This window comes from Macaca nemestrina, chromosome 7 (assembly GCF_043159975.1).
Source record: "Macaca nemestrina isolate mMacNem1 chromosome 7, mMacNem.hap1, whole genome shotgun sequence".
NCBI lineage: Eukaryota > Metazoa > Chordata > Mammalia > Primates > Cercopithecidae > Macaca > Macaca nemestrina.
The window spans coordinates 78,579,832-78,607,216 of NC_092131.1; the positions used below are offsets into that span (position 1 = coordinate 78,579,832).

At 37.0% G+C, this 27,385-nt stretch overlaps 1 protein-coding gene across 3 annotated transcripts in view; it reads left to right on the forward strand.

The window, feature by feature from the left end:
* The window catches only part of LOC105477914 (protein kinase D1), a 373,044-nt gene that overhangs the window by 338,647 nt on the left and 7,012 nt on the right, over nucleotides 1–27,385 (forward strand). For all 3 annotated transcript variants that reach the window (XM_011734785.3, XM_011734786.3, XM_071100376.1), the window contains 3 exons: nucleotides 10,875–11,036; nucleotides 11,580–11,678; nucleotides 12,963–13,230. In XM_011734785.3, coding sequence (XP_011733087.2) covers nucleotides 10,875–11,036; nucleotides 11,580–11,678; nucleotides 12,963–13,230 — 529 coding nt within the window. The remainder of the gene's footprint in view (nucleotides 1–10,874; nucleotides 11,037–11,579; nucleotides 11,679–12,962; nucleotides 13,231–27,385) is intronic.

The following is a 27,385-nucleotide window of genomic DNA, read 5'->3' on the forward strand; positions in this document are numbered from 1 at the left end:
GAATGTAAGTTTTAAACTTCTTTGGGTAAATACCCAGAAGTATGATAGTATATTAAGTATATGTTTGGTTTTGTAGGAAACTACTAAATTGTCTCCCAAAGTTGCTGTACCATTTTATATTCCCACCAGCAATGAATTAAAGTTCTTGTTACTCCACATCCTTGCCAGCATTGGGCCTTGTTGGAGTTCCAGATTTTGGCAATTCTAATAGGTGTATAATAGTATCTTACTGGTATTTTATTTTGCATTTCCCTGATGACATCTGATACTGAGCAACTTTTCATGTACTTATTTTCCATCTGTATAGCTTCTTTGGTGAGGGGGGTCTGTTAAGGTTTTTGGCCCATTTTTTAATCTGGCTGTTTGTTTTCTTGTTGTGTTTTAGTAGTTCTTTGTATATTTTAGATAATAGTTCTATATCACAAAGATATTTGTGTCTTTTTCGAATATTTTCTCCCAGTCTGTGGCTTTTTTCTCATTTTCTTGATTGGTTTTGTTTTTAAAATTTTCCATTCATCTTTTCTGAAGGATGCCTGGTGATGGGTAGAAAATGTCAAATATTTTTATACTATTTCTATGTGGAAAAGTCAAAAAAGGCTAGAAAAAATGAAAGATGATGAAAGAGTATTTATAAGTGTTGCTTTCTGCATACTCCTCTCACCCCTCTACATTTAGCTACTTCTCCTTTTATAGGGAAAAGAGAGGACTCATTATATTTATCATGTGTCTGCAGCAATCCTGGATCTAAATCTAGATTGAATCATTTCTAGAATGTATGAAATGAAGAATGACTGTGAGGTGTGTGGATAGGTTTTTGAATATACATGGATGTTGGCCGGGCATAGTGGCTTATGCCTATAATTTCAGCGTTTTGGGAGGCTGAGGCAGATGGATCACTTGAGGCCAGGAGTTGGAGACCAGCCTGGGTAACATAGTGAAACACTGTCTCTACTAAAAATACAAAAAAACAAAAAATCAAAAAAAACAAAAAACAAAAAACCTGGGTGTGGCAGTGCTCACTTGTAGTCCCAGCTACTTGGGAGGCTAAAGTGGGAGAATTCCTTGAGTCTAGGAGGCGGAGGTTGCAGTGAGTGGAGATCACAACACTAAACTCTAGCCTGGCTGACAGAGCAAGACTCTGCCTCAAAAAATTTTAAAAAATATATATGTGTGTATATATATGCGCACCCACACACAGATTAGTCCTCAAGTGATTTATTTTGCTGTGCAAACATTGAATTGGTCCTCACCTCTCCCGAGCACTTGGGGCCAATTTTACTTAACAGAATGCACAATACTACAACTAATTTAGGATGAAAGCATTGTAATCATACTTTGTGCATTATAAGCTAGCCACCTCAAAGTTGACTCCCTTTCTAGATACGAGGGCACAATATATATGTTGTCATTGACAGTTAATGGAGATGCTTCAACTTACTATTTTTTCTACAAAATTTTGAACTATATTAAACCAGGATAAATCTCTGCTAATTAGTGGCACAACAAAAGTAGAATTATACTCTAGTTCCAATGGATGGTTTGAGCAAACTGTTCTCAATAGGAGTGATGTGAGAATTTCTGAATTCTCAGAGTCCAGTGAGTTAAATTTGATCATGACCTCATTGATATAACAGTCAACCAGTGACACCTGTTCACAAGAGGGTAGATTGTTCTATTTGGTCTTGTTGAAGTCATGTCGTGTGCATTTATTCCTCTGACAGTACGTATTAACATAATTTGTTCTAAGTTAATATCAATGTGAATTTCTAAAATACTGTAGATGAAATTTCTCAAAACCATGCTACCCCCGAAAAGATGATTAATGAAGAATAATCCTGTTTTAATTGTAAACTTTTTGCCAGCCAAAGATGAAACGGGGACGTGTTCATAGGCAATAACCAAATGACCTCTGTTCTCACTTTAGACCAGGAGAACTTCCATGTGATACAACACACAGCCTTTCCCTTAATTGACCTCAGAGTAGAAGCACCTCTGCCATTACTGAGCTCTGAAAACACAGCAAGGTACCCCATGATGGGAAATAATTATGTTATTATAGTAAAACATCTTCATAAGTAAGTTACATAGTATCCTGAAAATACCTTAGGGTTAGCAACAAGAAAAAAGGGAGAAAAGTAACCATCCTTGAGAAAAATGTATAATTTGGGCTTCATATTTTTAATTATCTGAGAAAAAGCAGCCTACTTTTCCCATTCCCTTTCATTCATCTTTCCCTTACATAACTGCATAAGAATAAAATAAAAGATTTTTATGTTAGTATAAAGTATTAATGAACTATAATGGTAATATGTAAGTTGGGCAAGATTTTAATACCTGAAAGTTTATTTTTCTTTCACTAAATGAGGATTAAGTATGAATATTCTTTTTGTTTTGTTTTACTGGTATCCTTTTGTTCTTTAATTTGTATTATTTGAAATGATTACAATTTCCAATAAAATATGAAGCCTTTTACGTCTTCACAAATAAAGTTACTGTCTTCCATCTGAAGATACATCAAAAGAAAAAAAGCAAGGTGTGAAAAAGTAGATGCATCCAGATTGGCAAAATGGATGCATCCAGATTGGCAGATACATGGATGTCTTTCTAGTGTTCACTTTACTTTTGAGTATATTTGAACGTGTTCATTTATAAATAATATAACTAATAAATAAATCTTATTACAGTTGTTTGTGAACTCTTTCCCTCAGTTCCAAAGGACAAAGACTCCTGCCCTAGAATTGAGGAATGTGTTAGGCAGACCAAATCGTGGAGACTTTGTATGGCGTGGTAGGCAGAATGCTCTCCCACCCACCCCCGCACCGCCAAAGATGTCTGCACCTTAATCTCTGGCACCAATAAATATGTTACCTGAGGTGGCAAAAGGAGCTTTACAGGTATAATTAAAGTTGCAGACCTTATAATAGGAAGAGTCATTTGGATTATTCAGGTGTGATCAATCTCATCACATGAGCCCGTAAAAGCAGAGCACCTTCTCCCACTGGAGGCAGAAGAGACGCAGTAGTCACAAAGATTCGAAGTGTGTGAAGGACTCCACGCACAGTAGCTGGTTAGATGTGGGGAGCAACATCACGAGGAATTCAGGCAGCTTCAAGGAGCTGAGACAGACACTTGGCTCACAGCCAGCAAGGAAACAGGGACCTCACCCCTGCAGCCCAAATAACTGGACTCTGTCAACAACCTGAGTGAGCTTGGAAGTGGTTCTCCCCCCTCAGAGCCTCCAGATAAGAGAGCAGCTTGCCAACAACTTGATTTCTGTCTATGAAACCCAGACCAGTCAAAACAGCTGAGCTCACCAAACTTCTGACCTACAGAACTGTGAGCTAATAAATTTGTTGTTTAAAAAAACACACACACAGTAAGGGGAAAGACAGGGATTGACTAACTAGAAGGTGCGAGTCTGTGGCAGTTTATACTTAATCTGATACAGCCTCTGTTGGGTGAAAGGCTAAAGGAAGTTTTCTTCTCTGTGGCTTACTGTAAACTCTCAGTTATCAAGCTAAAGAGGGACATTGGGCCCAAATCATTTTTAAATGCCATAATATTTACCCAGTAATAATAACTAACCCTTACTATGTGCCAGGCACAATTCCAAGTATTTTGTTACATTAACTAATAAGACCTGACTATGTTATGAGTTGACACATTATTATCATCCTATTTTATATAAGAATTGGAAGCACCTCAGAGTTTAGATAACTCACCTGAAGGCAGAAGCTGGGAAGAGGCAGAGCTGGAATTCAAACTCAGGCCATCTGTCTTCAGAGAACTTGCTCCTGAAACTAAGCTCCAGGTCTCCAGGCTTTTACTTGTAGTCATACCTGTTCTGGGTTAAATAAAAAAATAAGAGGAGTTGAAAGACCTTTTCTAAGTAAGAAGTAAAAGAGGTACAGTGACCATTATCATCTGAATAGCCCATTTTCAGTTCTTTATTCTCATTCTCAGGACAATGATGGAATCATAGTAATGTTTTCACAATGTAAAGGAGGGTTGGCATGGAGGGAAGGGAATATCCTGACTGTGCTACTACTTTGCTTATCTCTTGTTGATAACTGTTTCCTGGTGGCTTTTGAGAATGATCTGAATCTAAAGTATCTCCTTATTAAGAGCAGATATTAAACAAATACCAGTCTCCTAGATAGTAGGAAAATCATGTTTCTTCCTATCAAAGATGTTGAAATCTTAAAAAACACTGATCAAAACTGGTAGATTTTGAGGGGGTTGTACCTAGAAAGTGAAAGAGACTGTCTTTATCATATCCTTGGTCCTAGGGAAATCGTTGCAACTCATCAGTGGTGGCATCTCTCAGAGTCACATCCATATTATTAGTATTTATCAAAAAAGTCATTACTGGCCAGGTGCAGGGTGGCTCATGCCTGTAATCCCAGCACTTTGGGAGGCCGAGGCCCGCAGATCACTTGAGGTCAGGAGTTCATGACCAGCCTAACTAACATGGTGAAACCCCATCTCCACCAAAAATACAAAAATTAACCACACGTGGTGGCAGGCACCTGTAATCCCAGCTAGTCAGGAGACTGAAGCAGGATAATCACTTGAACCCAGGAGGGGGAGGCTGTGGTGAAGTGAGACTGTGCCACTGCACTCCAGCCTGAGCAAGAGTGAGAATCTGTCTCCAAAAAAAAATCATTACTTATGAGCATATTTGTCCTCAGAATCCTGAAATTTCCTACTAACAGATTTAAGAGAACTCAACTAAAAAGCCATGTACTGTATTTTTTTCTGAAGAGAGGCTGTCACCATATATCATATTTGATGCAAAATATACTGTCACTAAGTATGTCAAACATGTACTAGCATATCTAAAAGCCATGGAAATCTTAAAGAATATTATTCACTTAATGAAAAGTAAGGAGAAGTAGAGACTCTTCATCTTTCAATCAAATTTAACAAACTTGTGTTGAATATTTAGTATGTACCAGTCCACTAGACTTATACTGACTGGGAATACAAAATGATAAATTATAGCCCTTATGGAGCTTGTAGTCTTGTAAGTAAGACAAATAGGTCCACCAATAATCAAATATGATAGGATAAGTGTTACGAAAGGGGATTATAGCAAAGAGTGAGAGTAGAGAGACATCCGAGACAGACTGGGAGAGTCAATGAAAGCTACCTGACAGCTGAATATTCACACCAGACAAATGTTCGTGTTCAGGCTGAAGGGTAGTATGTATGAAAACATAGAAAGGAGAGAGTGTGGCTTGGTATAAAAATGGTTTTAGGGTGGCAACAAAAAGGGTGGATATTTGGGTGAAGAAGAGAAGAAGCTGGAGAAATACTTCATCAGAAAGAGAAAAAGGAGCTGACATTGAAGTGTTTCATATGCCTCACTAAGGGTAGGCACCTTATCCAGAAGTTGGTGGTGATTCACTTGTGGGCTTGAAGCAAGATGGTAACATCAGAATCGCCTTTGGGAAGATCACAGTGGCAGCTTTTGAAGAATGGGTTGGAGAACAAGACCTAAGGCAAGATCAGTTGGGATGCTATAGCGGATCCCTATAAAAGAGATGAGGGCTCAAACCAGGCAGCAGTGGTGAGGATGAAGGTAAGGCGTCAGTGTGAGAGATGAAGGAAGTGGGCTCTATTAGTTTTAGAGACCAGTGGGTTGTTGGAAATGAAAGAGAAGTTAGCATTTAGGATGAGCTCAAGGTTGCTGACCTAGGCGATTCACCATTCACCAACTGAAGAAATACTAGAAGAGTAAGTTTGGGTGGAGAGACACTGATTTCATTGTTGGACCTCGTTCATTTAAATGAACATACCCAAAAGACAATTGAATATAAGACTGTGGAATTTAGGAGATCTTACTATATCAATGTGGGTATCATCTTTAACAAGTACTTTTATAATTGTCTGTTCTCTGCAAGATGACTTTTTAGTCTCTATCAGGTAAGTATAGTCTATTTCCCTTTAATAAGGTATTAAAGTATTGTGATTTCTAAGACCATGACATGAAGCATAAATTATAAGAGACTGTAATTAGAAAATGGATAAGAAGGTATGCTCTTCTCTTGACCCTGGCAAACTGGCAGGAATGAGAGTCAACAAGGCCACTGCTTCAGTACTGTACCTCATGCCCCCACCCATTCCATTGTGTAATGGAATATTCTTCCTTCTGATTTGCATGCCATTTAGAATTTAGATCCTAGGCTCATCACATTTTTATTTAGTTTTTCTATCTCATTATGAACTAAGTCAGTTTGTTCTTTGACAGAAAATTAGTCAGAAGTCCCCATATTAAGACTGCACTGCTCCTAAAGACCTGTTGAAAAGATAGGTTGAATCTAATTCTCGTCTATCCTACCTCTCATATGTTTGAGTAGAATAATCCTAAAGATAGAAGGTGGAAACTACATATATGGAATAAATTATAAACTCTAGATTTACAATAAAGCAACAATGTTAGACTTAAAAAATATTAGTACTTAGATATCAATATTAAAGAATATCCTTTAATACAAATCAAAAAATATAAATGAGAATTAGATATACACAAAAAAAGTAGAATTAGTCAATTCTTTATTTTCTTGAGATATTACTTTTATAAAAGTCTTTGCTTCCAGTGACTAATTTCCATTGATTATATACACATTTTCTAGGCAACTTGGGTCAGGAGAGTTTTTGTCTTTATCTACAAATGATATTTCCTCCCAGGCTTCGAAACAACTTATATTCACCCCGTGGATATGTCATCAATCTGTTATGTGTGAATGGACACTATTTTTTCCTGTACTTGGCCAAATGTTTCATTTCCTGAAAATTAAATTACTTAAATGCAACAAACAGATGGCCAGAGAGTCCTGTAGTAGCTTGCTCTGCCATGAAATTTATCTGCATTTCTGTGGAAAGCCTGAGAAGTTGGGCAAAAATCTCTTTGCACACTACTATGCCATAGTTGATGTTGCAGTCTTCTTGCCATTTTAAAATTATTAATAATTCTGTTACTTTGGACATTAGGAGGAAATGTTTTAAAGGCTATTTCATAATTTATATGAAAAATTAAAACTGTTCATGAAAAGTCACATGGACCACCTTGGTTGAACTTATCTTAAAGTTGTACTTAAGGTATTAAAAAAAAATTACGCATGAAAATAGAGAAATAATAGCTAAAACTTTTTTCTTATTTCCAGTCTTCAAATGTATTCTGTAGGCTAATGACATATTCTTATCAGTGCAGTATAAGAAGTTTGACTAAATAAGTCATGATCTATGTATTCTGTTTTATTTTCTTTTGTTACTATCAAATATAAAAGCAAGTTTGGTCATTTGTTTCAATGCAAGAAAAAATAGAGTTCATAAGCAAGTATCTATGATGACCTTGTCTCAACCATATACAATAAATGTTAAAATAAACTTGTTGTATATCAACTCTTCAGATAAAGCAAAATCACTTTGCTACTGGGAAGATTTTTCAGCTGTCATTCAATATGTACTTTGGGAAAACTGTAAAGTATAAATATGCTCATAAAAGAGCAAGGACCAAGTGAAATGAATTTAAAGTTTTCTAAGACTTCTTTTTATCAGTTGTGTATACTTGGCCTTGAGTCTGTGGTTTCATTGAATATGTATTTTTAAAAATCTATATATCTAACCACATTCAAAGCCCATTATTGGGAAATAACAAAATGTTCCCTTATCCTTTACATCAAGATGCTATTAGAGAACATTTGTAGAGCCCTTCAGAGCTGACAGTGAACATAGCACAAAATAGTTGACAGTGAATAAACACTGTCATTAATCTGTCCCTTACTTTTGACTTAGAACATTCTGTAAATACCCAATTCTGGAAATCAACAGGTATTAAAGTTCTACCCTCTGTACAGGGGCACCTCCGGTCATGTCGTAGAGTAGGAAAAAGGAATAAATTGAGTGAAGGACTTTAGTCTGTAAGAACTCATGTACTGGCCAGGTGCAGTGGCTCATGCCTGTAATCCCAGCACTTTGGGAGGCCAAGGTGGGTGGATCACCTCAAGTCAGGAGTCAGACACCATCCTGAGCAACATAGAGAAACCCCATCTCTACGAAAAATATAAAATTAGCCAGACGCGGTGGCACATGCCTATAATCCCAGCTACCCGGGAGGCTGAGGCAGGAGAGTCGCTTGAACCTGGCAGGCAGAAGTTGTGGTGAGCCGAGATTTGCCATTGCACTCCAACCTGGGCAGTAAGAGTGAAACTCCATTTAAAACAAAGAAAAAAAGAGGAATACGGGTAGAGGAACATAAGGAATCACATCATTCCGATAATTTAATTAGGAGGGCTCCCCAGTCATTACGACTCTCCCCTCTTCTCCAGCTTTCAGAACCTAAGATCTGCAGAAGCAGCAGGCTGTGCAGCTCCAACACCTCTCCTGTGCTCCCTGCCCTCCCTGGGCCCCCGAGGTCACTCTCCCTTAACCTTTATCTCTTGTTCATCTTACTAGTTTTTCCTCTGCACACACACAGAGTACACCTACCCTTCCTGTCTACTTCTGTTGCTCTGCTCCTTTCCTATTCATTGCTTCTGCTTCCCACCCATATGGCAAACCTTAGCCATTTAAGGAAGCCAGACTCCCCAGAACACTGCTTAAGTGTTTACAGTTATATTAAATAGAAAAATAAAAGAATGAAGAAGATGCTCAAAGAGGAATGTGTACTTTGTACATCTCATAGTGGACTTGTCCTAGGAGAATCAGAACTCTAGCAGAACTCATGTAATCCTTAAAGCTCATGCTATGATTATTGATTAAAAGAGGACAGCTGAGACCGTTGACAATTCAAAGGCCAGTGGTCTGTGCAGTTAGTGTGGCTTCTCTAACAGGGAAAGGCATATAAAGAAAAGGAAATGAGACAGCCTGGGGCACAAGTTCAAGTATGAGCAATGTTATCACATGTTCCATAGTGCCTATCAAACAAGTGTATATGGTCATATTAGTCTCCTCCTTAGCAACTGGCCCTCCCATAATATTCAAAGCCATCTGGATATCTGCTCTTATTTGCAAGTAGTCAGGAAAAGTAAAGTAAGAGGGTTGATAATACGAGCTTTGTGAACCCCAGCTCTCTCCATGTGCTTCAGCTCTGACCAGGAGAGAGCAACTCAGGAGGTGAGGTCTATCCGAAGTTGCCAGATTTGACCAGTTAACAGTGCAACGATTTAAAGAACAATGACTCTAGCCCTTTAGAGGTTAAAGGCTATTAAGTAGATGTGTAGGCATCTGCTCAGATCACATTCATAATAAACTTGCAATTCCATGGCTCTATTATGCTGTATGATTTGACCCCAAGGCATCAGAATCAAAGAGACCCGTCGGATGCCTGAGGCAGGGATCAAAATGGGCAAAGTAGAAAAAGGACTCTCTAAGAAACAACTTACCATCATCAGATCTCCTGCTAGCCATAGCCTGGTTCTATATCCAGTTGATGCCAGGCTTTCCTTGCAAGTGGTAGCGAGAGGACAACTACAACAATGTAGACTCACCCACAGCCCCTTCTGCTGCTCACCACCCAGCATCCATCTGTGAGGTTTCTGAACAGTGAGCCATTTCACGTTTTAAATTTCATTTTACGTACAATTTTATCACTCACTGAGATTTTTTTTCTAAAATAAAGAAGCATTTAATTTTTTTCTCTCTTCAGCTGTTAGCACATTTAAGTTAGTTCCTGCTTTTTTTGTTTAGGTAGTTTTTGTTCACGATGATTTTTTTCTTCTCTTGCTCATTGGGATAGAAGTGGAATATATAATTATTTTTGTGATGTTAGGATTTGTTGTTGTGCGGAGAAAAAAGATAAAGGACAAATGATCAAAGGCATTTGTCGATGACCCAGAAGAGCATTCAGATTTAAGCATTATTACAAGGGATCATCTAATACTAAGAGTAATTTTACTTGACACATGTGGCAATTAATGTGTCAAGCAAAATGCTGCTTACCATTACTAATCATTACTTTATTGTGGAAATACAGTAGTCCCTTGGTATTGGCATGGGATTTGTTCCAGAACCCCCGCCCCAGATATCAAAATCCATGCATACTGACATCCCACATTTGGCTCTGCAGAACTTCCCTGTGGGAAAAGTTGGTCTTCCTTATCCGCAGGTTTTTGGATCCTGTGAACACTGTATTTTCAATCCTCACTTGGTTGTGGATGCAGAACCCACAGATACCGAAGGCCAACTGTGGTTATTGAAAAATATCCACATATAAGTGGACCCATGCAGTTCAAATTTGTGTTTCTCAAGGATTAGCTATATTTGTTTCATGCTTGAAAGCCAAGCAGGTAGGATGGTATCATAGACAAAGCATAGGCTCAATTTTTTTTTTTTTTGGCCGTTTTTATGATCTTCACTTAGTATAAAAGCTTCTGTCAAAAACTGCAGCCTCCAGTACCAGTAGCAAAGCATTTCTAAAAGGTTTTGACTAAGGTACTTCATCAGTGCATGGCCCGATGCACTACATGTATAAATTTCATCTTTACTACATTAGATTTCTACCAGTTGTATAGAAATAGCCTAGTAAGCTTAGTTAGGACAGTATGTTTAATATTGGGGATGATCTTAAGAAATTATAGATTTCTCAATATGGTATTCTAATTAAAACCTAATTAGCAATTCACTGTGCTAGAACTTGGATTTTTTCACATGGAAATAATTTCACTATGCATGGAAAGTAAAGATGTATTTTTTGGAGACATTAGAATTTCAAAAATATAAGGCAGCACATGTGGAATGTAGAGGTGTTAAAAATCTTAAGTGTGGGTTTCTCTATAGCTCTAAGCTTGAACAGTTTTGTATAATCAACGAGCTTGCCAAACAGTATCAAAAAACTCATTTTCTTCAAGTGCTTTATTTATCTTTAATAGAACCTTCATCACCCTGGTGTTGTAAATTTGGAGTGTATGTTTGAGACGCCTGAAAGAGTGTTTGTTGTTATGGAAAAACTCCATGGAGACATGCTGGAAATGATCTTGTCAAGTGAAAAGGGCAGGTTGCCAGAGCACATAACGAAGTTTTTAATTACTCAGGTAAGAAATAAATTAGAGACTAGAGACAGAAAAAATACAATATTTAATATCAAGTGTGATCACTGTTTAACCACAGCTTTCTAGCCTTTGTTGTTTAGTCCCTACTTCCAGTCTAAACGACACTAGAAAAGGTTGTAGTGGCTTTATGGTATTATGTGATTTATATCTATATTAATCAGACTCTACAGTATACCAAATTAGTAACATGTTTGCAGGTCCATGTATTCACACTTCTCATGAAAATTTAAAATGTACATTGGTTTAGTTTTGATTCTTTGAGAATATTTAAGAATGGGTGTCCCTGTTAGATATAGGTCTTTTATCTACATCTGTCTTGGCTGCTGTATGAATACCATCATAGGATAATTTTTTCATTGAAATTTATTTAGAAACCTATGTTAATCTAGCTCATTTCAGTGTCTTTAACATAAAGAAATTTGAATGTTCATTGTCAGTTTTTTTCTTGGCCTTTTAACTGGTAGCAGACATTTTGAAATTAATAAACTGGAATGAAATTATTTTGGTGATTTTTCTTCTTTATAGATACTCGTGGCTTTGCGGCACCTTCATTTTAAAAATATCGTTCACTGTGACCTCAAACCAGAAAATGTGTTGCTAGCATCAGCTGATCCTTTTCCTCAGGCAAGTATAAAAGCCTCTCTCAGCAAAAAGCCAGTTGACAGCATCGCTGGCTTCCATGTGGCATCTTGTCACATTCCATTTTTCCCTTAAAACCTTTATTTGTTGCAAGTGTTTTCTATTCATTTTTATCCATTTGTTACCTTCTTATACCTTTGGGACTATGGCCTTGTGGTTTTTTGGTGAAGCCAGCCTAATTATACACAAAAGTTCCTTCTCATTATGCCTTTTGGCTTTTCTAGAAGTGGCCTGAGTGACAACACCTGAGAGTCCCAGAGATGTTACCAGCTCACTAATGGGCAAGGTATTAAACCTCACTGTTGTTCTCAAGGACAAGGGCAAAACTTTTTTCCTTTCCTCAACTTAGAGAGTGGGAAACCAGCTCTCTGCAGGGAATTATAGATCCAAAGTGACCTGACTGAGATGACTGTCCTGCCTTGCTTCCCTAACACCTTCCGGTCCTGCCTATATATGTGCCCGTGCAGAGCTAATTTTGAGGATTATTGTGGATGACATGACACATCTTTGTACTTATCCTTCATCTTCTACTCATAATAAGCCCTTGAGTGAAGGTCATCACTTCCCTGATTTGCATAATGCTTTCATGCCTTGTATACAATATTACCCACTTCTGAGTACACTTACCTTCTTCATATTTGTCTCTCGGGTTTTGGAGAAGGAAGACTGTTTTTTGTTTTGTTTTGTTTTTTTCATTTATTTTTATTTTTTATTTATTTTATTTATTTATTTATTTATTTATTTATTTATTTATTTTCAGACAGAGCACTCTGTTGCCCCTGGCTGGAGTGCAGTGGTGCAGTCTCAGCTCACGGCAACCTCTGCCTTGCAGGCTCAATCAATCCTCCCACCTCAGCCTCCCAAATAGCTGGGACTATAGCCACACACCACTATGCCAGGCTAATTTTTAAATTTTTTGTAGAGATGGGGGTCTCTCTATGTTGCCTAGACTGACCTTGAACTCCTGTCCTCAAGCAATCCTCCTGCCTTAGCCTCCCAAAGAGTTAGGATTACAGGCATGAGCCACTGCGCCCTGCCAAGGGAGACTGTTTAGATGATATTTTTGTGAATGAAAACATACTTTTGTATCACTACATAAACCACTGTCTTCAAATACCTAAAATAGAAAATAGCTATTACTTTAAGAAATCCATATCATTTCATGTAAAGGTGAAGTATTTAAAATATTATGGTTGTATCTGGTGAACATGAACTAAGATACACACACAATTGCGAACAGAGTATTTCTGCAAATCCTTTTATCAACAGGTGAAACTCTGTGATTTTGGTTTTGCCCGGATCATTGGAGAGAAGTCTTTCCGGAGGTCAGTGGTGGGTACCCCAGCTTACCTGGCTCCTGAGGTCCTTAGGAACAAGGGCTACAATCGCTCTCTCGACATGTGGTCTGTTGGGGTCATCATCTATGTAAGCCTAAGTGGCACATTCCCATTTAATGAAGATGAAGACATACACGATCAAATTCAGAATGCAGCTTTCATGTATCCACCAAATCCCTGGAAAGAAATCTCTCATGAAGGTAATATCTTCCATTCAAAAATGATAATGATCTAATCCTTATGTATTTATGTTATTAATTTAAATTAATTTAATTGTAAATTGTTAACTTGATAAATGCTCATTGTAAAGTGCCCACCAGAATGGAAACACAAAGACACGAATTAATTTGGGTGGGACAAGTACATATAACAGAAATTGGGTTATATATATTAAGAAGTAAGTGAACAACCAGAGAGAATGTATTTTGGCTCATTTCATTAGAACTTATAAATATTTATACCTTAATATAATGGTAATAATGAATCATTAGTAAAGGCTTACTTATATGTGCCTAGTTCTGTGTTAAAAACTTTTCAACTATTGTCAACACAGGAATGTTATGATATTGATATTTTAATGATCATATTACATATATTAGTATACCAAGTTCTTTGTCTACTGATTTTCTCTCTGTGGCATTAAAATATGTGTAATATTTTACCTGGCCATTCCCCTGGAATTTTTAGGTTATTTCTTTATGTTTAGTATTAGAACATCCTGATGTATCATTCCTATATATATCTCTGATGATTTCTTTAGAATAGATTACCTTGGCAATGTTGCATTGTTTAGAGTTATATTCTTAATAATCACTTCCTTCCTCTTAAAGGAAAAAAGATTGTTTAAAAGAAATTGCAGGGGCTGACAGGGCAGAAAAAGTGACTCATTCAGTACTTCGGAAATGAGTTCCTCCGTTAACATACGTTGGAGTGTATTTAATTCTCATAAAAATTCCATAAGATAGGTGTTACTATGGTGGCTATATTTCAAGTGTGGATCATGAGGTCAGAGGTTTGAGACCAGCCTGGGCAATATGGTGAAACCCTGTCTCTACTAAAAATACAAAAATTACCTGGGCATGGTGGCACACACCTGTAGTCCCAGCTACTCAGGAGGCTGAGGCAAGAGAATCACTTGAACCCGGGAGGCGGAGGTTGCAATGAGCCGAGATTGTACCACTGCACTCCAGCCTGGGCAACAGAGTAAGACTCTGTCTCAAAAAGAAAAAAAAAAAGAGAGAGAGAGAGAAGTGACACCACTGGTCAAAATACAAAGCTAGTAAGTAGCTGGGGCACAATTCATACCCAGGTAGTCTGAACATACTTCCTTTCACTAGTAGCCCTACTTCTTTTCTAGTTTACCGGCAATATCTCATTCTAGGTTCATTCTATTTGTTCGGATGTTCACCATGTAAAAAGGCTAGTACATTTGTAAACATCTCTTATGTGACGTCTGTTACTGCATATGTTGGTATAGAAATGAGAAAAGAATGTATAAACTGCCTAGGAGAAATTAAGTTCTTAGACTGCTATTGATATTAAATGCCAAGAGCTATCCATTATCAGAGCTTTAAGTTACCATTAGCAACAACCTTTAACATCCTCTAATTAGTTGTAAATCATAGGTAGATGGATATATCTTAAAGGAAACTGCGGCCTACAAAAGAACTACCATGTTTGCCAAAGGAATAATTAAACATTTTTCACAATTCAACAAAGATGAAAAGTAAAGTGTAATTATGTTTCTTTCTCAGGAGACAGAATTATCAAATAACCTTGTGACCCTTGTTAGGAAACATTACATCTAAATAGAGCTCACCATTATGCCTGATACTGCTCATTCAGAGATCCAGCAAAATAAGTTGATCCTGTTATCAGAACGCAAATCTGGAATACCACTGAAGCCAATCAGACACTTTCCTGTTCTACAGGAATTGGGCGTTGGGGAAATAACCTTCACGTTTTTAAACCCTTTTTCTTGGAGTAGTGGAACAAATGATGCCCCTCTCTCTGCTTTTTTGAAAATTTGACTTGCTATATAGCTATAGCCTATTAAGACAAAACCTATCAGGCCAGAAATGAACAGTTACAAATTATGAACTTTTAACTATCACTAGTAATAGACACCAGAGGACTAGATATCAAAGGCTCGGGAAACACTTGTTGGGAAACCACAATACACGTACGCAGTAGGTAATACGAAAGTAGAGGACAGAACATCAGATGTGCTTCACAGAACTTGAATGTTAGTTGGGGAGACGAGTTATGTGATGTTGGATAAAATAATAATTTATTTCCTTGAATTGTTACCTAGGTGGAAAATCAGAGCCTCCAAGTTCAGGGGAAGGAGAATCACTGTGGACTTTACCAGTTAGGACTCCACTTTCAGAGGAGATAGAATTTAGGCCAGTCAGTGAAGAATAGAAAGAAAGAGACATAGCATTTTAGCGAGAGGGAATTATACAGGATAATTCAAAAGGCATTTATATTTGACTAGGAAGTACACATTTTACTTGGCTATGGAAATGTCTAAGCACTAAAAATTTCCTACCACTCAGATGAAGTGATATGGAGACCAGCTCATATGGGAGATAGAACCCTCACTTTTCCAAATGACTCAGTACCTCCTTATGGCTCACTCTTGCCTTTGAGGCACAGGCATTATACTGTTTGCGAACTAAAGCTCTGGATGGCAAAAAAAGTTATCTAGCTGCTGATGTATGCATAGAACTCATGCTTGAATATAGAGAAAAGTTAGTTAAATTACATCATAATATCAGTTAAGGTGTCACAAAAGTAGTTATTGGCCCAGGTTCTATCCCATTATCGTATTGAGAACAAATAATTCCATCATTAGAAGTTATAATGGAGTTGAGACCAAATAATTTTAATTTTAAGCATGTAGGACCTGACAAACACACCAGCAAAACTATTGATAGTATCTGGCACAAGGTGGTCACAACTGATATTAGATTAATTTTTAGTCTCAGGATACTTTAAACCACACCAGAAACACTAAGAATCCAGATCCGGGGAAATAAAAACCCAAGCACCTCCATGATTTTGCCAAAGATAAAATGTCAACAGTCGAGTCGTTTGAGATAGAGAGTCCTGTCTGCCATTCTGAGTAGTCATCACTAACCTTCTTTGGGCTTCAGTTCCTCATCTGTAAAATGGGAAATGATTCCCGCCTACATAATGCGGTTTTAACAAAGACTGAATAAGATAAAGGTTATGAAAGGCATCTATAAAGGCAGGCGTGGGGTGAGCCAAGAATTTGCATCAGAAGGAAGACAGCAGAACACTAAGCACTTGCCCTGGCTGGTAACCAAAAATTGATTGTATCATTTTAGAAACGATGTGCAGGATTCCTTAGTGTTCTTTGGACATATTACTAGTTGTAATGTATTTTTTTTTTCCTGGTATGAAAAAGCAAAAGAAAATGTTGTAAGGTAAGATCTTAATAACTTGCATAGATGTGTCAGAATTACAAATTTCTTTATTATGAATTTTTTCTGTTATTTTAGATGTTGACTTGATACAATATGATACCTATATACTGGGGTGCTTGAGTAGTCCTTGCACTGCTTGATCCTCACAGCAATCCTCTGATAAGTGATTTGCTTTAGTATCTGCATTAGAGAGAACCCAGAGAGGTTTCATGACCTTGGAATCAAGGGCTTAGACTGGAAATCATTTATAATTTGTCTCCATTCTTTACACTATACATTGTTGTATACCAAAAGGGTGCTAATTTCTTATGGCTTGATATTTAGGAAGCTACAGAATATTTTGCTCATTAATTATTCCTGCTAAGATGATTTAATAAGCTGAGTACTGGCATTCTGGATATATGCCTGATAATACTTTATCAATGAATTAACAGGACTCTTGTGTTTACATAACAGAAACCTGTCTCTAACTTAGGCAAATAAGATACTTTATTGGCTCATGCAACTGGGAAGTCCAAAAGGTAAACCTCTGATTCAGCTAGATCTTAAAGCTCAAGTGTTATTGTTTCGCCATCTCTCACCTCTGCTTTACTTTAAGATGACTTCTTAAAGCAATGATACCCTAGCAGCTCCAAGCTTATGTGCTGCTTATTGTCCATGAATCAGAGTGGAAGAGGGATCATCTCTCCATAGCTGTAGGGTCTCTGGAAGGGGCACTGATTGGCTATGGTTAACTCCCTTAATACCCAGGGAACAATCATTCAGCAGCCCCAGGAGCCTGGCTCTGATTGGCCATATGGATGATGATGACAACCTCCAGGTGGAGGAAGGAAGTTCCTGCAGGGAAAAGATGCTAGGCTAAAAACAATCACAAAAGCATTAACAGATGTCCTTTATAAAAATAGATGTTTTGGGTGCAAAATAAGGTATGACTTGAAAAATGAGAGAAAATTTGAAGAAAACTTACCAAATCGTGCTTCCAGTAAAATGGAGATAGTGAAATTAATTAAATGATGAAAGAAAAAATATGACTAGCTCACACTTTTACAGCATTTGCCCTGTAGCCAGGCACTATTCTAAACACTACATATGTGAATTTGTTTAATCACCCCAGCCTTGAGTATTTACTCAGAGGATTGTTTTATTATTGTTTGCATTTTGAAGATTAGGTAATGCAGGCATAGAGGGTTAAGTAGCTTGTCTGGGTTGGGCCAGGGTACAAATCCTGTCTGCTGGCTCCAATGCAGATGCTCTTATGCAGGATATTGGCATCCTCTTGATTATCTTTCTAATGGATTTAGCCATGCTGTCACATTAAATTTTTAAAATGCTTTCACAGGCAGAGAGCTAGAGTAGTAACACAAATTTTAATAATTTCTAAAAGTACTGGGAAATAGGATCACACTGTGATAAAGAACTGAGTTGTGAGCTGTACCGTTTAGTATCTTGGTGATCTCATCCACATTACTTGTTCTCTTAGGTCTCAGTTTTCTTTTCTGATATGGTGATGCTAATTCCTACCTTACTGGGTTATTGTAAGTATTAAATGAGATTGTGCTGGAAACTGCTTAGCACAGTGATTGGCATGTCTATATTAGTTTAAATATTGATCATTTTCCATGTCCCAGTCACTTTACAATCTTTTCTTCTGTCTATCTGTATGTATGTATTTAGTTTTTTATAAATGTAAGCATTCATATATATAAAACTACAATTGTGTATAGATATATAACTGAATGCATTTATGTATAACTTACTATAGTTAAGTAATATAAATTATTATAAAATAAATACATTATAAACAATATATAACAAAATACATACATACATCATATATATAGTTATGCATATATAACTATATAAAAATGCATGCATACAAATGAAACATTCCAGCATGAATTATATGTTTACAAACAGTTGCACAAAAGGAGAGTCTAGCTCATCATGGTGAAAGAGTGTGGGAACATTTCAGTCTATCCTAAGGCAATGTTGTATATTCTACCATATTTCATTTCATCATTATGGCCGTGTCAGTGGTCATTCGTTATCATCCAGTATATCCCTCACTACCCATCAGTAATTAGACGTGGCCTTGCCTCATCTCCAACTTTATCTCATACTGGGTTAGGCTTAGTGGTCAACACATTCATTTTGTTACCTTTCTCGGTTCCTTGAAAGAACTTGTGTACCTATTTTTAAACATTCGCTTTAAATTTACTTTATCTGTGGAAAGGGCAGCTCAGTATCACTTTAACATATTTTTAGATGACCAGGTACAACTAAGGAGAATTGCACCTTATCATTTACCAGCATGCCCCTCCTTTCATCATATTTTTAAAAACAAGAACAAGAAATAGATCAAGATATCCCTCATGTGTGTAGTGTCTGGTATGTCATAAGGGTAAATCCCAGACAGTGCTAAAAACCTCAGAAAATTGCAAGCAAGACTCAGTCTATGACTTAAGAAGTAGGTCGCAGGGGTGTGGAGCTTAAAAATTCAAAATGGAAAAACGAGGTATTACTCAAAACAAGAATATTTGTAAGGCAGGAGATTTCTAATAATTTTGCCAAAGAGCCTCTTTGATAATGCCTTATTTTAAACAACCTGTCATGGCCTAGCTATAGATCTATAGCAGACATTTTTTAACTTTAGCATGCCAGCAGTTAATTAGAGGAGCTAGTTAAAAATGGAAGTTCCCAGGCTCTACCCCCTTAAACTGCTGTTCTGTACTGACAGCATAAGAAGTCCATGGTCCATGGACTACCCTTTCAAAACTGCTGCTCTAGAGCCCAGATCCCCTGAAATAACCTAGAACTCTAAAACAATTTTGAATTAAGTTTCTGATATTCAAAGTTAGATACATTATAAAATTTATAAAATCATTTATAAATTTCTGTCATTTCTAAAATATTTTTGTATCTATATCATCTTTATCAGATATATAATATCAGGACATGTAACTTGTTCAAAATGTCAAATATATTCTAGTACAGATTGCCACGAAAATAGTAAGAATACAGAAAAAAGCACAAGTATCTTTTGTCAGGAATAAAGAAGAAACAACTATAAACTCCAGGGAAGTACAAAAAGTTTTATAACAAAGTCGTGTACAATAAAGATGCAACTAACATATGTGTCACGATTTTAAGCAATTAAAGGATTGTAGGGGCTGGACATGGTAGCTCATGCCTGTAATCCCAGCACTTTGGGAGACCAAGGCAGGCAGATCACCTGAGGACAGGAGTTCAAGACCAGCCTGGCCAACATGAAAACCCCATCTCTACTGAAAATAACAGAAATTAGGCAGGCGTGGTGGCACGCACCTGTAGTCCCAGCTACTTGATAGGCTGAGGCAGGAGAATCACTTGAACCCAGGAGGTAGAGGGTGCAAGTGCCTCTGCACTCCAGCTTGGGCAACAGAGCCAGACTCTGTCTCAAAAAGTAAATAAATAAGTGGAATAAAGGAATGTAGGAAAAGAGAATCTCTTTAATACTTAAATTCTCCTTTGGGTATAGGTTTAAAGATTTGGGGTTACAGGCTATAGGAGGTAAGGGTTATAACCTAGAATTTATCAGTTAATAGTTATATATAACTTACTCTACATATTGCCTATTTATTTTAAGTTTTATGTGACCTGTAAACCAAGCATGTCTGAATTAACTATAATTATGCAAAAGAATATGAATAATGAAACTTCTACAACACCAGGAATAAGGAGAACAAAGAAGTGAAGAGAGCCGTAAGAGCTCTCACATCCACCGAGTTCATGATGGGATTCTGCCAAAGTAAATGAGTGGTGTTATGTGTGTTTATGTGTATCATTTAACATAAAATTTAACCATCAAAGCTTAAAGTTTTTAGTAACTATCACATAGATTATCTAATATCCTCCATACTGTGTGCCAGGCACTATTCTAAGTTACAAAGGTGGCCACTACTATAATTTAACATATCTAAATTATTTGGGAGAAAGAGGAAAACAATAAGATAGGAAAAACTGGAATGAAATTATTCATCTGTGATGGAAAGAAATCACACTTTTTCAAAGTGGTTCTTCTCAAACTATCTGTGATAAAGACCAGTTTTATTTCAATTTCTAAACATATGGACCAGTACTTTGTAAAATGTATTTAAAATGTGACAGCAATGTTAAATAGCTATAAAAATTTCCAAAGACATAGTCTCACTTTATATACTTATCTCATCATTGATTGATTACAAACAATTCAGACCAGCACTGATTCCTAGATCACTTTGAGCAGCACTAGTTTAGGGTCAATGAAACAAGTATAGAAGATACTGCATTTATTATTTAGAGGTATGGAGCTAATTAGAAGAAGAATTTTAAATATTTAAAATAGGTAGTCTCTAGAAAGCAGGTCCAATAATGAGATATAAGAGTTTTTTAGGCCGGGCGCGGTGGCTCAAGCCTGTAATCCCAGCACTTTGGGAGGCCGAGACGGGCGGATCACGAGGCCAGGAGATCGAGAGACGATCCCGGCTAACACGGTGAAACCCCGTCTCTACTAAAAAATACAAAAAAAACTAGCCGGGTGAGGTGGCGGGCGCCTGTAGTCCCAGCTACTCGGGAGGCTGAGGCAGGAAAACGGCGTAAACCCGGGAGGCAGAGCTTGCAGTGAGCTGAGATCCGGCCACTGCACTCCAGCCTGGGTGACAGAGCAAGACTCCATCTCAAAAAAAAAAAAAAAAAAAAAGAGTTTTTTGTTTTTGTTTTTGTTTTTGCTTTTGTACATGTCTTACTGATTTAGATCCTTTATCAGGTGCATACAATAACTTTCATTAAAAAACTAATAAAAGGTCATGGCGTGAAAGATAAATGGAGTAAATAGAGTACAACCTTTTGTAGAATTCTAATTCTTCCATGCATGGTCTAAAAGGTGTCTAAAATTTGAAATAAATAATGTATAATAATTTATATGTAAATATTCACTCAGGAGCTGTAGGATTACAGTTCTTTTTCTGTAATCGCTGCAGTGTGACTGAGCAGTTGAAGAAAGATGCAATCTTCAGTCACTGAACTATCATGTCCACACAAAGAAGAATAGTCAAGTGTGAAGGTCAAATGAATTCTGTCTTCCTACATTCCTTTATTTGCTCAGAATTTTAACACACATCGTAAATGATTTTTCCCTACAGCTGACTTGATTATATAGCTGTTGTTTTCCACAGAGTTTATTCTTAGAGGAAAAGAAATGACACAGATAACCAAGCGATATGAATTGTATAGTTGGTCAAGTGAGATATAATTTGCTTCAGTGCAAGTCATTTCACTAGGAAAATGATGACAGACCTGTAGTGATGGATTGGAAAGCATTTGTTAGAGTCATAGTACATTTCCATTATCAAATTGAATTGATGTGTTCAATTAGAGATACACAGTAAATTTGAGGAAGGTTAGTAATGGACCATGAAGATTCCCAGAGAAGTTGCTATTTTTTTCCTTCTGAGTTATGATATTCCTTTATATGCCATTAGAGAGGCAAGCAGGCAGTAATCAACACAGAGGCAGCCTCGGAAATTGTCTCACAATGAGCCCCTGACCCCTGCAGACAAAAGATCATTTTCTGTGTTCTCAGGTGAAGTCTGAAGAAGCACCTATTCCCGAGTCACCTGCTGAGTTGTTTCTGCTCAGCTTCAGAGTCACATGGTTAGTCGGTATTCTCAGGAATTGAGACCAGACAGGAAGCCTTGACATTTGGTGACACACACACACACACACACACTTTAGGTTTAATGCAAAGGCATAGGAAATGCCTTTAGTGCATCATAATGTGATAATTCTGCCTTTAGTGTACTAAAGGCACTAAAGGCAGAATTATCACATTGTGATGATGCAAACAGCGACGCAAGTTCCTTCCACTGGTGTGCTCTGGCAACCTCCATGGTAGTATTTATGCTTCTTTTTCCTGATAAGCACAGCTATAATTTATTCTTCCAATTAGTCTCAATCCTCAACTATAGAATATAGAATACATGGTATCTCAAGGCATAGAATGGCTATCATAATATACCACTAAATTTATCAAGGCATCTTAATTTTATTTAAAATATTTTTGCCATTCAACTTGGTAAATTCAAATAAAATTGGTCACAAGTGTGTTTTTCTCTAGAAATTGGAGATTGAAAAATACAGCCAGTACAAACACAAAGCAAAGCTAAATAAAAGCCTAGCACCATTACCACATGGTATGTTTTCAAAATCCAACAGTGTTCCAGAACGCTAAACACTTAAGTTGGAAGTAGCACTTTGCCATGAAAAGGAACCAGCTGTAGGTCCCTCTTTCACAACATATTGTTCAAAACAAAAAAATAACCCCATTGAAAATAAGGCTCGGGTAGATGAGACCCAGAAATCCAATGGTACGAGAAACAAAAGAAAGACAATTGTCATTTTAATAATTAAACTGTGTTTGTAACAGTTTATGAGCCTTGCAGATCCAGCAAGCCTGCTGAATATTTATGAATAGATTGATTTGTCAACATATTAACACACTGTCAGACATAACGGCATGGAGGAGAGGCGAGGAGACTAGCCAGTGAACTGCTTAAAAATGCTGACTGGTTGCCAGGAAATTTAATCAGAATTGATAAGATAAAGTGACTTATGGAGGTCAGAACCTCCAATGGGGTTTAACATTCTAAACAATCTCAAGATTCTGGAATTAATTATGTTTAATTTTAATAAAAGAATATTAATTTTATACAATTAGTAGGAACTTTACAATTATGAGCCAAAGGCATACAATGCTTTGAAAAATATCTACCAGTAGAGTGATTTTTTTTACATATATACCTATGTATACATATTTCAAAATCCAAATAAGGTAATATCTGCAAAGCATGTCCCATTAGGAAAAGAATCATTTATTTTGATAGCAAGTAATATACAGTTAATGAGATTTTCTCTAACAAATGATATTTATAGAGAGAAACTGCTCAGAGGTTTTAGCAAGCACATTGGCATTGTAAATGCTCAAAATTGGCTGCTTATTTGCCATTCAAAATAGAAATACTTCCTGTATATTTCAGTTACAAAGTTAAAGTTTCACTTCTGAATGTACATCATAGTTTAGTTGAAATATATGACACCTGAGTATGTGTGGAGATGTCTGAATAGAGGATCAACAGAGGTTAAATATTCTGTAAGTTTGCTTTCTTCCATAACAACAAAGAATAATGCTTCAAAATAAAATCTTATCTAACCCCTATACTGCTCCCAAGTGCCAACCCACTGAGTAGTTATCTAGAATATTATTAAATTGTTCTAGTGATGGAAAATACACAATTTCATGAGCAGCCCAGTGTCTTTTTAATCTGACCCCAAAACAATGAACAAAATGTTCATGTATTTATACACACTGATAGAACAAACCCAAACCCTTTCCAAATAAAGATTCATCTCAGAGGTTTGAAAGCAGTCATCATGTCTCCCCTAGCCTTCGCTTCTCCTGCACAACTTAGTTTTTTATATTCACCCTCCTGTTCACTGTAGCAGAAGCACTCTCTGCTTTATCTACGTTCTCTTATAGTCAAACCTCAGGACTGATCTGACTTAAGGGTCGATGAGTCTAATTAAGAGTAAAGTGGGCCAGGCATGGTGGCTCACGCCTCTAATAACAACACTTTGGGAGGACGGGGTGGGCGGATCGCCTGAGGTCGGGAGTTCAAGACCAGCCTGATCAACATGGAGAAACCCCATCTCTACTAAAAATACAAAATTAGCCAGGTGTGTTGCCTGTAATCCCAGCTACTCAGGAGGCTGAGGCAGGGGAATTGCTTGAACCTTGGAGGCAGAGATTGCGGTGAGCCAAGATGCCATTGCACTCCAGCCTGGGCAACAAGAGCGAAACAGAGAGAGTAAAGTGAAACTACTACTTCCCTCATTACAAAGTACACATTTCTGTTAGCACAACATAAAATAACATTTGATTTGGGTATAATAAATAAACTCATACTGGGTTTACTGTGGATTTAGAACCCAGAATTCATTCTTACATATATTCTTGATAAGCCAGATTTTCCAATTCTGTACTTAGTCCTTTTGAGGAGACTGAGAGAGAAGGACCTAAATAGAGGACATAGTTTCAATTGTCTCCTTTAAGTTATTTACTAGCATGGCCCATTGCTCCAGTCTGTAGTTATTGGGAAATTATTTGTGTAATCCAACTTGTTTGCTCTTCGTGTTGGCAACTTCTGAGCAGAAATTATGCTTAAACCCTTCTATCTCTTCATTCCAGATACTGAACAAGATGGAGCTGAGGACAGATACCTCTGTGATTAGATAGCTTTCTGTATATTTATGTCCATCTATTCAGGGGCCCTTTGGGCAATATTAAGCCAGTTTTTAACCACTATCAGTATTCTCATACCTCTAGTTCCTTGCTACTCAAAATGTGGTCTAAAGTCCAGCAATATCGGATTGCCTAGTAGCCATTAAAATACAGACTATCAGACCCCACCTCAGAACTACCAAATCAGAATCTTCAGTTTAAGATCTCTTAACTATTTTTCATATGTATGTAAAAGTCAGAGAAACACTACTTAGCACAGTCATGCTCAACTCTAGCTGCACACACCTGAGGCACTTCTACAAATACTGATACAAATAACAATATCCTCTCCTAAAGATTTTCACTTGACCTTTGGTTTGAGTATCAGTATTTAAAAATAAAACTTCCCAAAGGATTTTAGTGTGCAGTCCATTAAAACGAACATTGTAAAATAAACATAATCTGCATGGCAGTTACTGTCAGCGTCATTACGATTTTCTAAAAGAAGTCACTGATCTTATGATCTGTTATATTTTGTAAGGTTGTAATGCCCTACCATCCAGAAATATTTTTAGCCAAATTATGCAAACCATATGCATAGTTCATTAAAATGAAACAAAGTCCAATATGAACACGATCAGAATAATATAAATATATTTTGATTTCTTCTTTAAAGTTTGAATCAATTGGGCTTCAGTTTGGAGGTTGCTGTATGGTTGTGTTTAAACAATTTATGATTTCCAAGATCATATCCCCAGTTTTCAGGAGGAAATGAAATTGGATGAAAAGCAAAGGAGTAACCATTGATAGAATAACTTTCTACAGAGGAAAGAACTGAAAAAGGAAAGATGCCTACTCGAGTCTCTAAAGGTCTTGCACTTCATTGGATTCCAGTAATTGACTCCGGAGCGAGTGAGATGATGATTTCCAGTGGCCTTGTTTGCTGCCGGCAGCCTCTGGTTTCAGTCCCTGAGAGGAGCGTCCCAGTTAGTGTTGCTGAGCAACAGCATGCTGAGTTGAGAGCTGGAATGTGAAGGGTTGCAAAACGATTTTTAAAATAAACACACAACTTCCCATCAGCATGAAGCAAGCCAAAGGGAGAGAAGTACTAAGCACTACACTGTGACAGGCAGTGAGGCAGAATTGAAAGGGAAAAAGAAAACACTTGCCTAAAGGCAAGGAGCTTGAAGGTTGATTGGCAATGGCTCTATCACCAGAATGATTGTTCTCATCTGGTTTCTATTTCGAAAAGATACCTGAATAATTTGGGATGGAGAGAAGTCAGGGAAAAATGTATTGTGTCTTGACAAAAGAGATCAGCCTTGCGGTTTCACAGGTGATTTCCTGCCTGAAAAATACACATTGTAAAATAAACATAATCTGCATGGCAGTTACTCTAAGCATCATTCTGATTTTCCAAAAGAAGTCACTGATCTTATGATCTGTTGTATTTTGTAGAGTTTTGATGCCCTACCATCCAGAAATATTTTTAGCCAAAATATACAAACCATATGCATACAATATGGGTATTGAAATTTAGAGCTAAGAAAATGGCTATTTAAATTTCTAATTAATATATTCAGTCTACCGAATGCTACCTAGCAAGCATTTTTCTAATGCATTGTAGTTTAAATATATTTTACTTAAAATATTTGTAAAACTTATGTGCAAAAAATGAATACCCAATCTGTGTGACCTTAAAGGAGCTAAAATCTAATGATGAGAGTGTGGGGAGATAGGCATGTATTGAAATAATAAAAGAAAATAAAATGGGAAATGGAACATGATTGAAAGGTGTGACCTGGGGAACCTATTAAGAATTTAAGCATGTCCAGTTACAGTTTTTTTGTAGAGTTTTCTGCAAGCTTTGGATGCCTTTCAGTTTAGCCACAACAATGACACCTGCAAATCTACCTTCTGCATACACAGAACCTGTTGTGTCCACACACTGGTATTTGCCTTGAAATGGAGAATGACTGCAATATAGTTTGTGCAACTTCAAATATAATTCTGTATTTTGTTGTTATTGTTAGAAAAAAATGGAATCTATATCATATTCTGATGGAATGCTGCTTTTCATCTTAAAACATAAAGCCCTCTGCACCTGCATATACCATTTAATTTTGTCTTTGTTCAGGTATCCTTGTGCACCTAGCAAATAGGCTACACAGACTTCAGCTATCCTAATATCTGCTGAAAGTCCCAAAATGCTAAAAGAGAATGTTTGATAAAATTTTCTCTTTGCTTTCCTGACATTTTTGTCTCTAAACTGATAGGGCAAGGAGAAAAAATGCTGTACAGGAAGTTAGAAGGAGAGTAACTGTGTTAGCCAAAAATTTATTGTAGCACAAAAGAAACATTAGATTTCAAAAAATAGGTATCTTTTTTTTTATAATTTGTAGGGAACATTATTGTGAATCTATGGCTAGAGACATTTTATAAAGCACAAAACTCTGCTCATGAGGAGAAAATTTTTAAATGGAAATTTACACCATACAATTGTTTAAAATTTTTCCATAAGAAGAGTAAAAAAAAGGACTTCCCACATGCCCGGATGTGGCTATTTAAGAAACTTTAGATAAGACAAGGTATTAAAAAGATGGAAGGAGA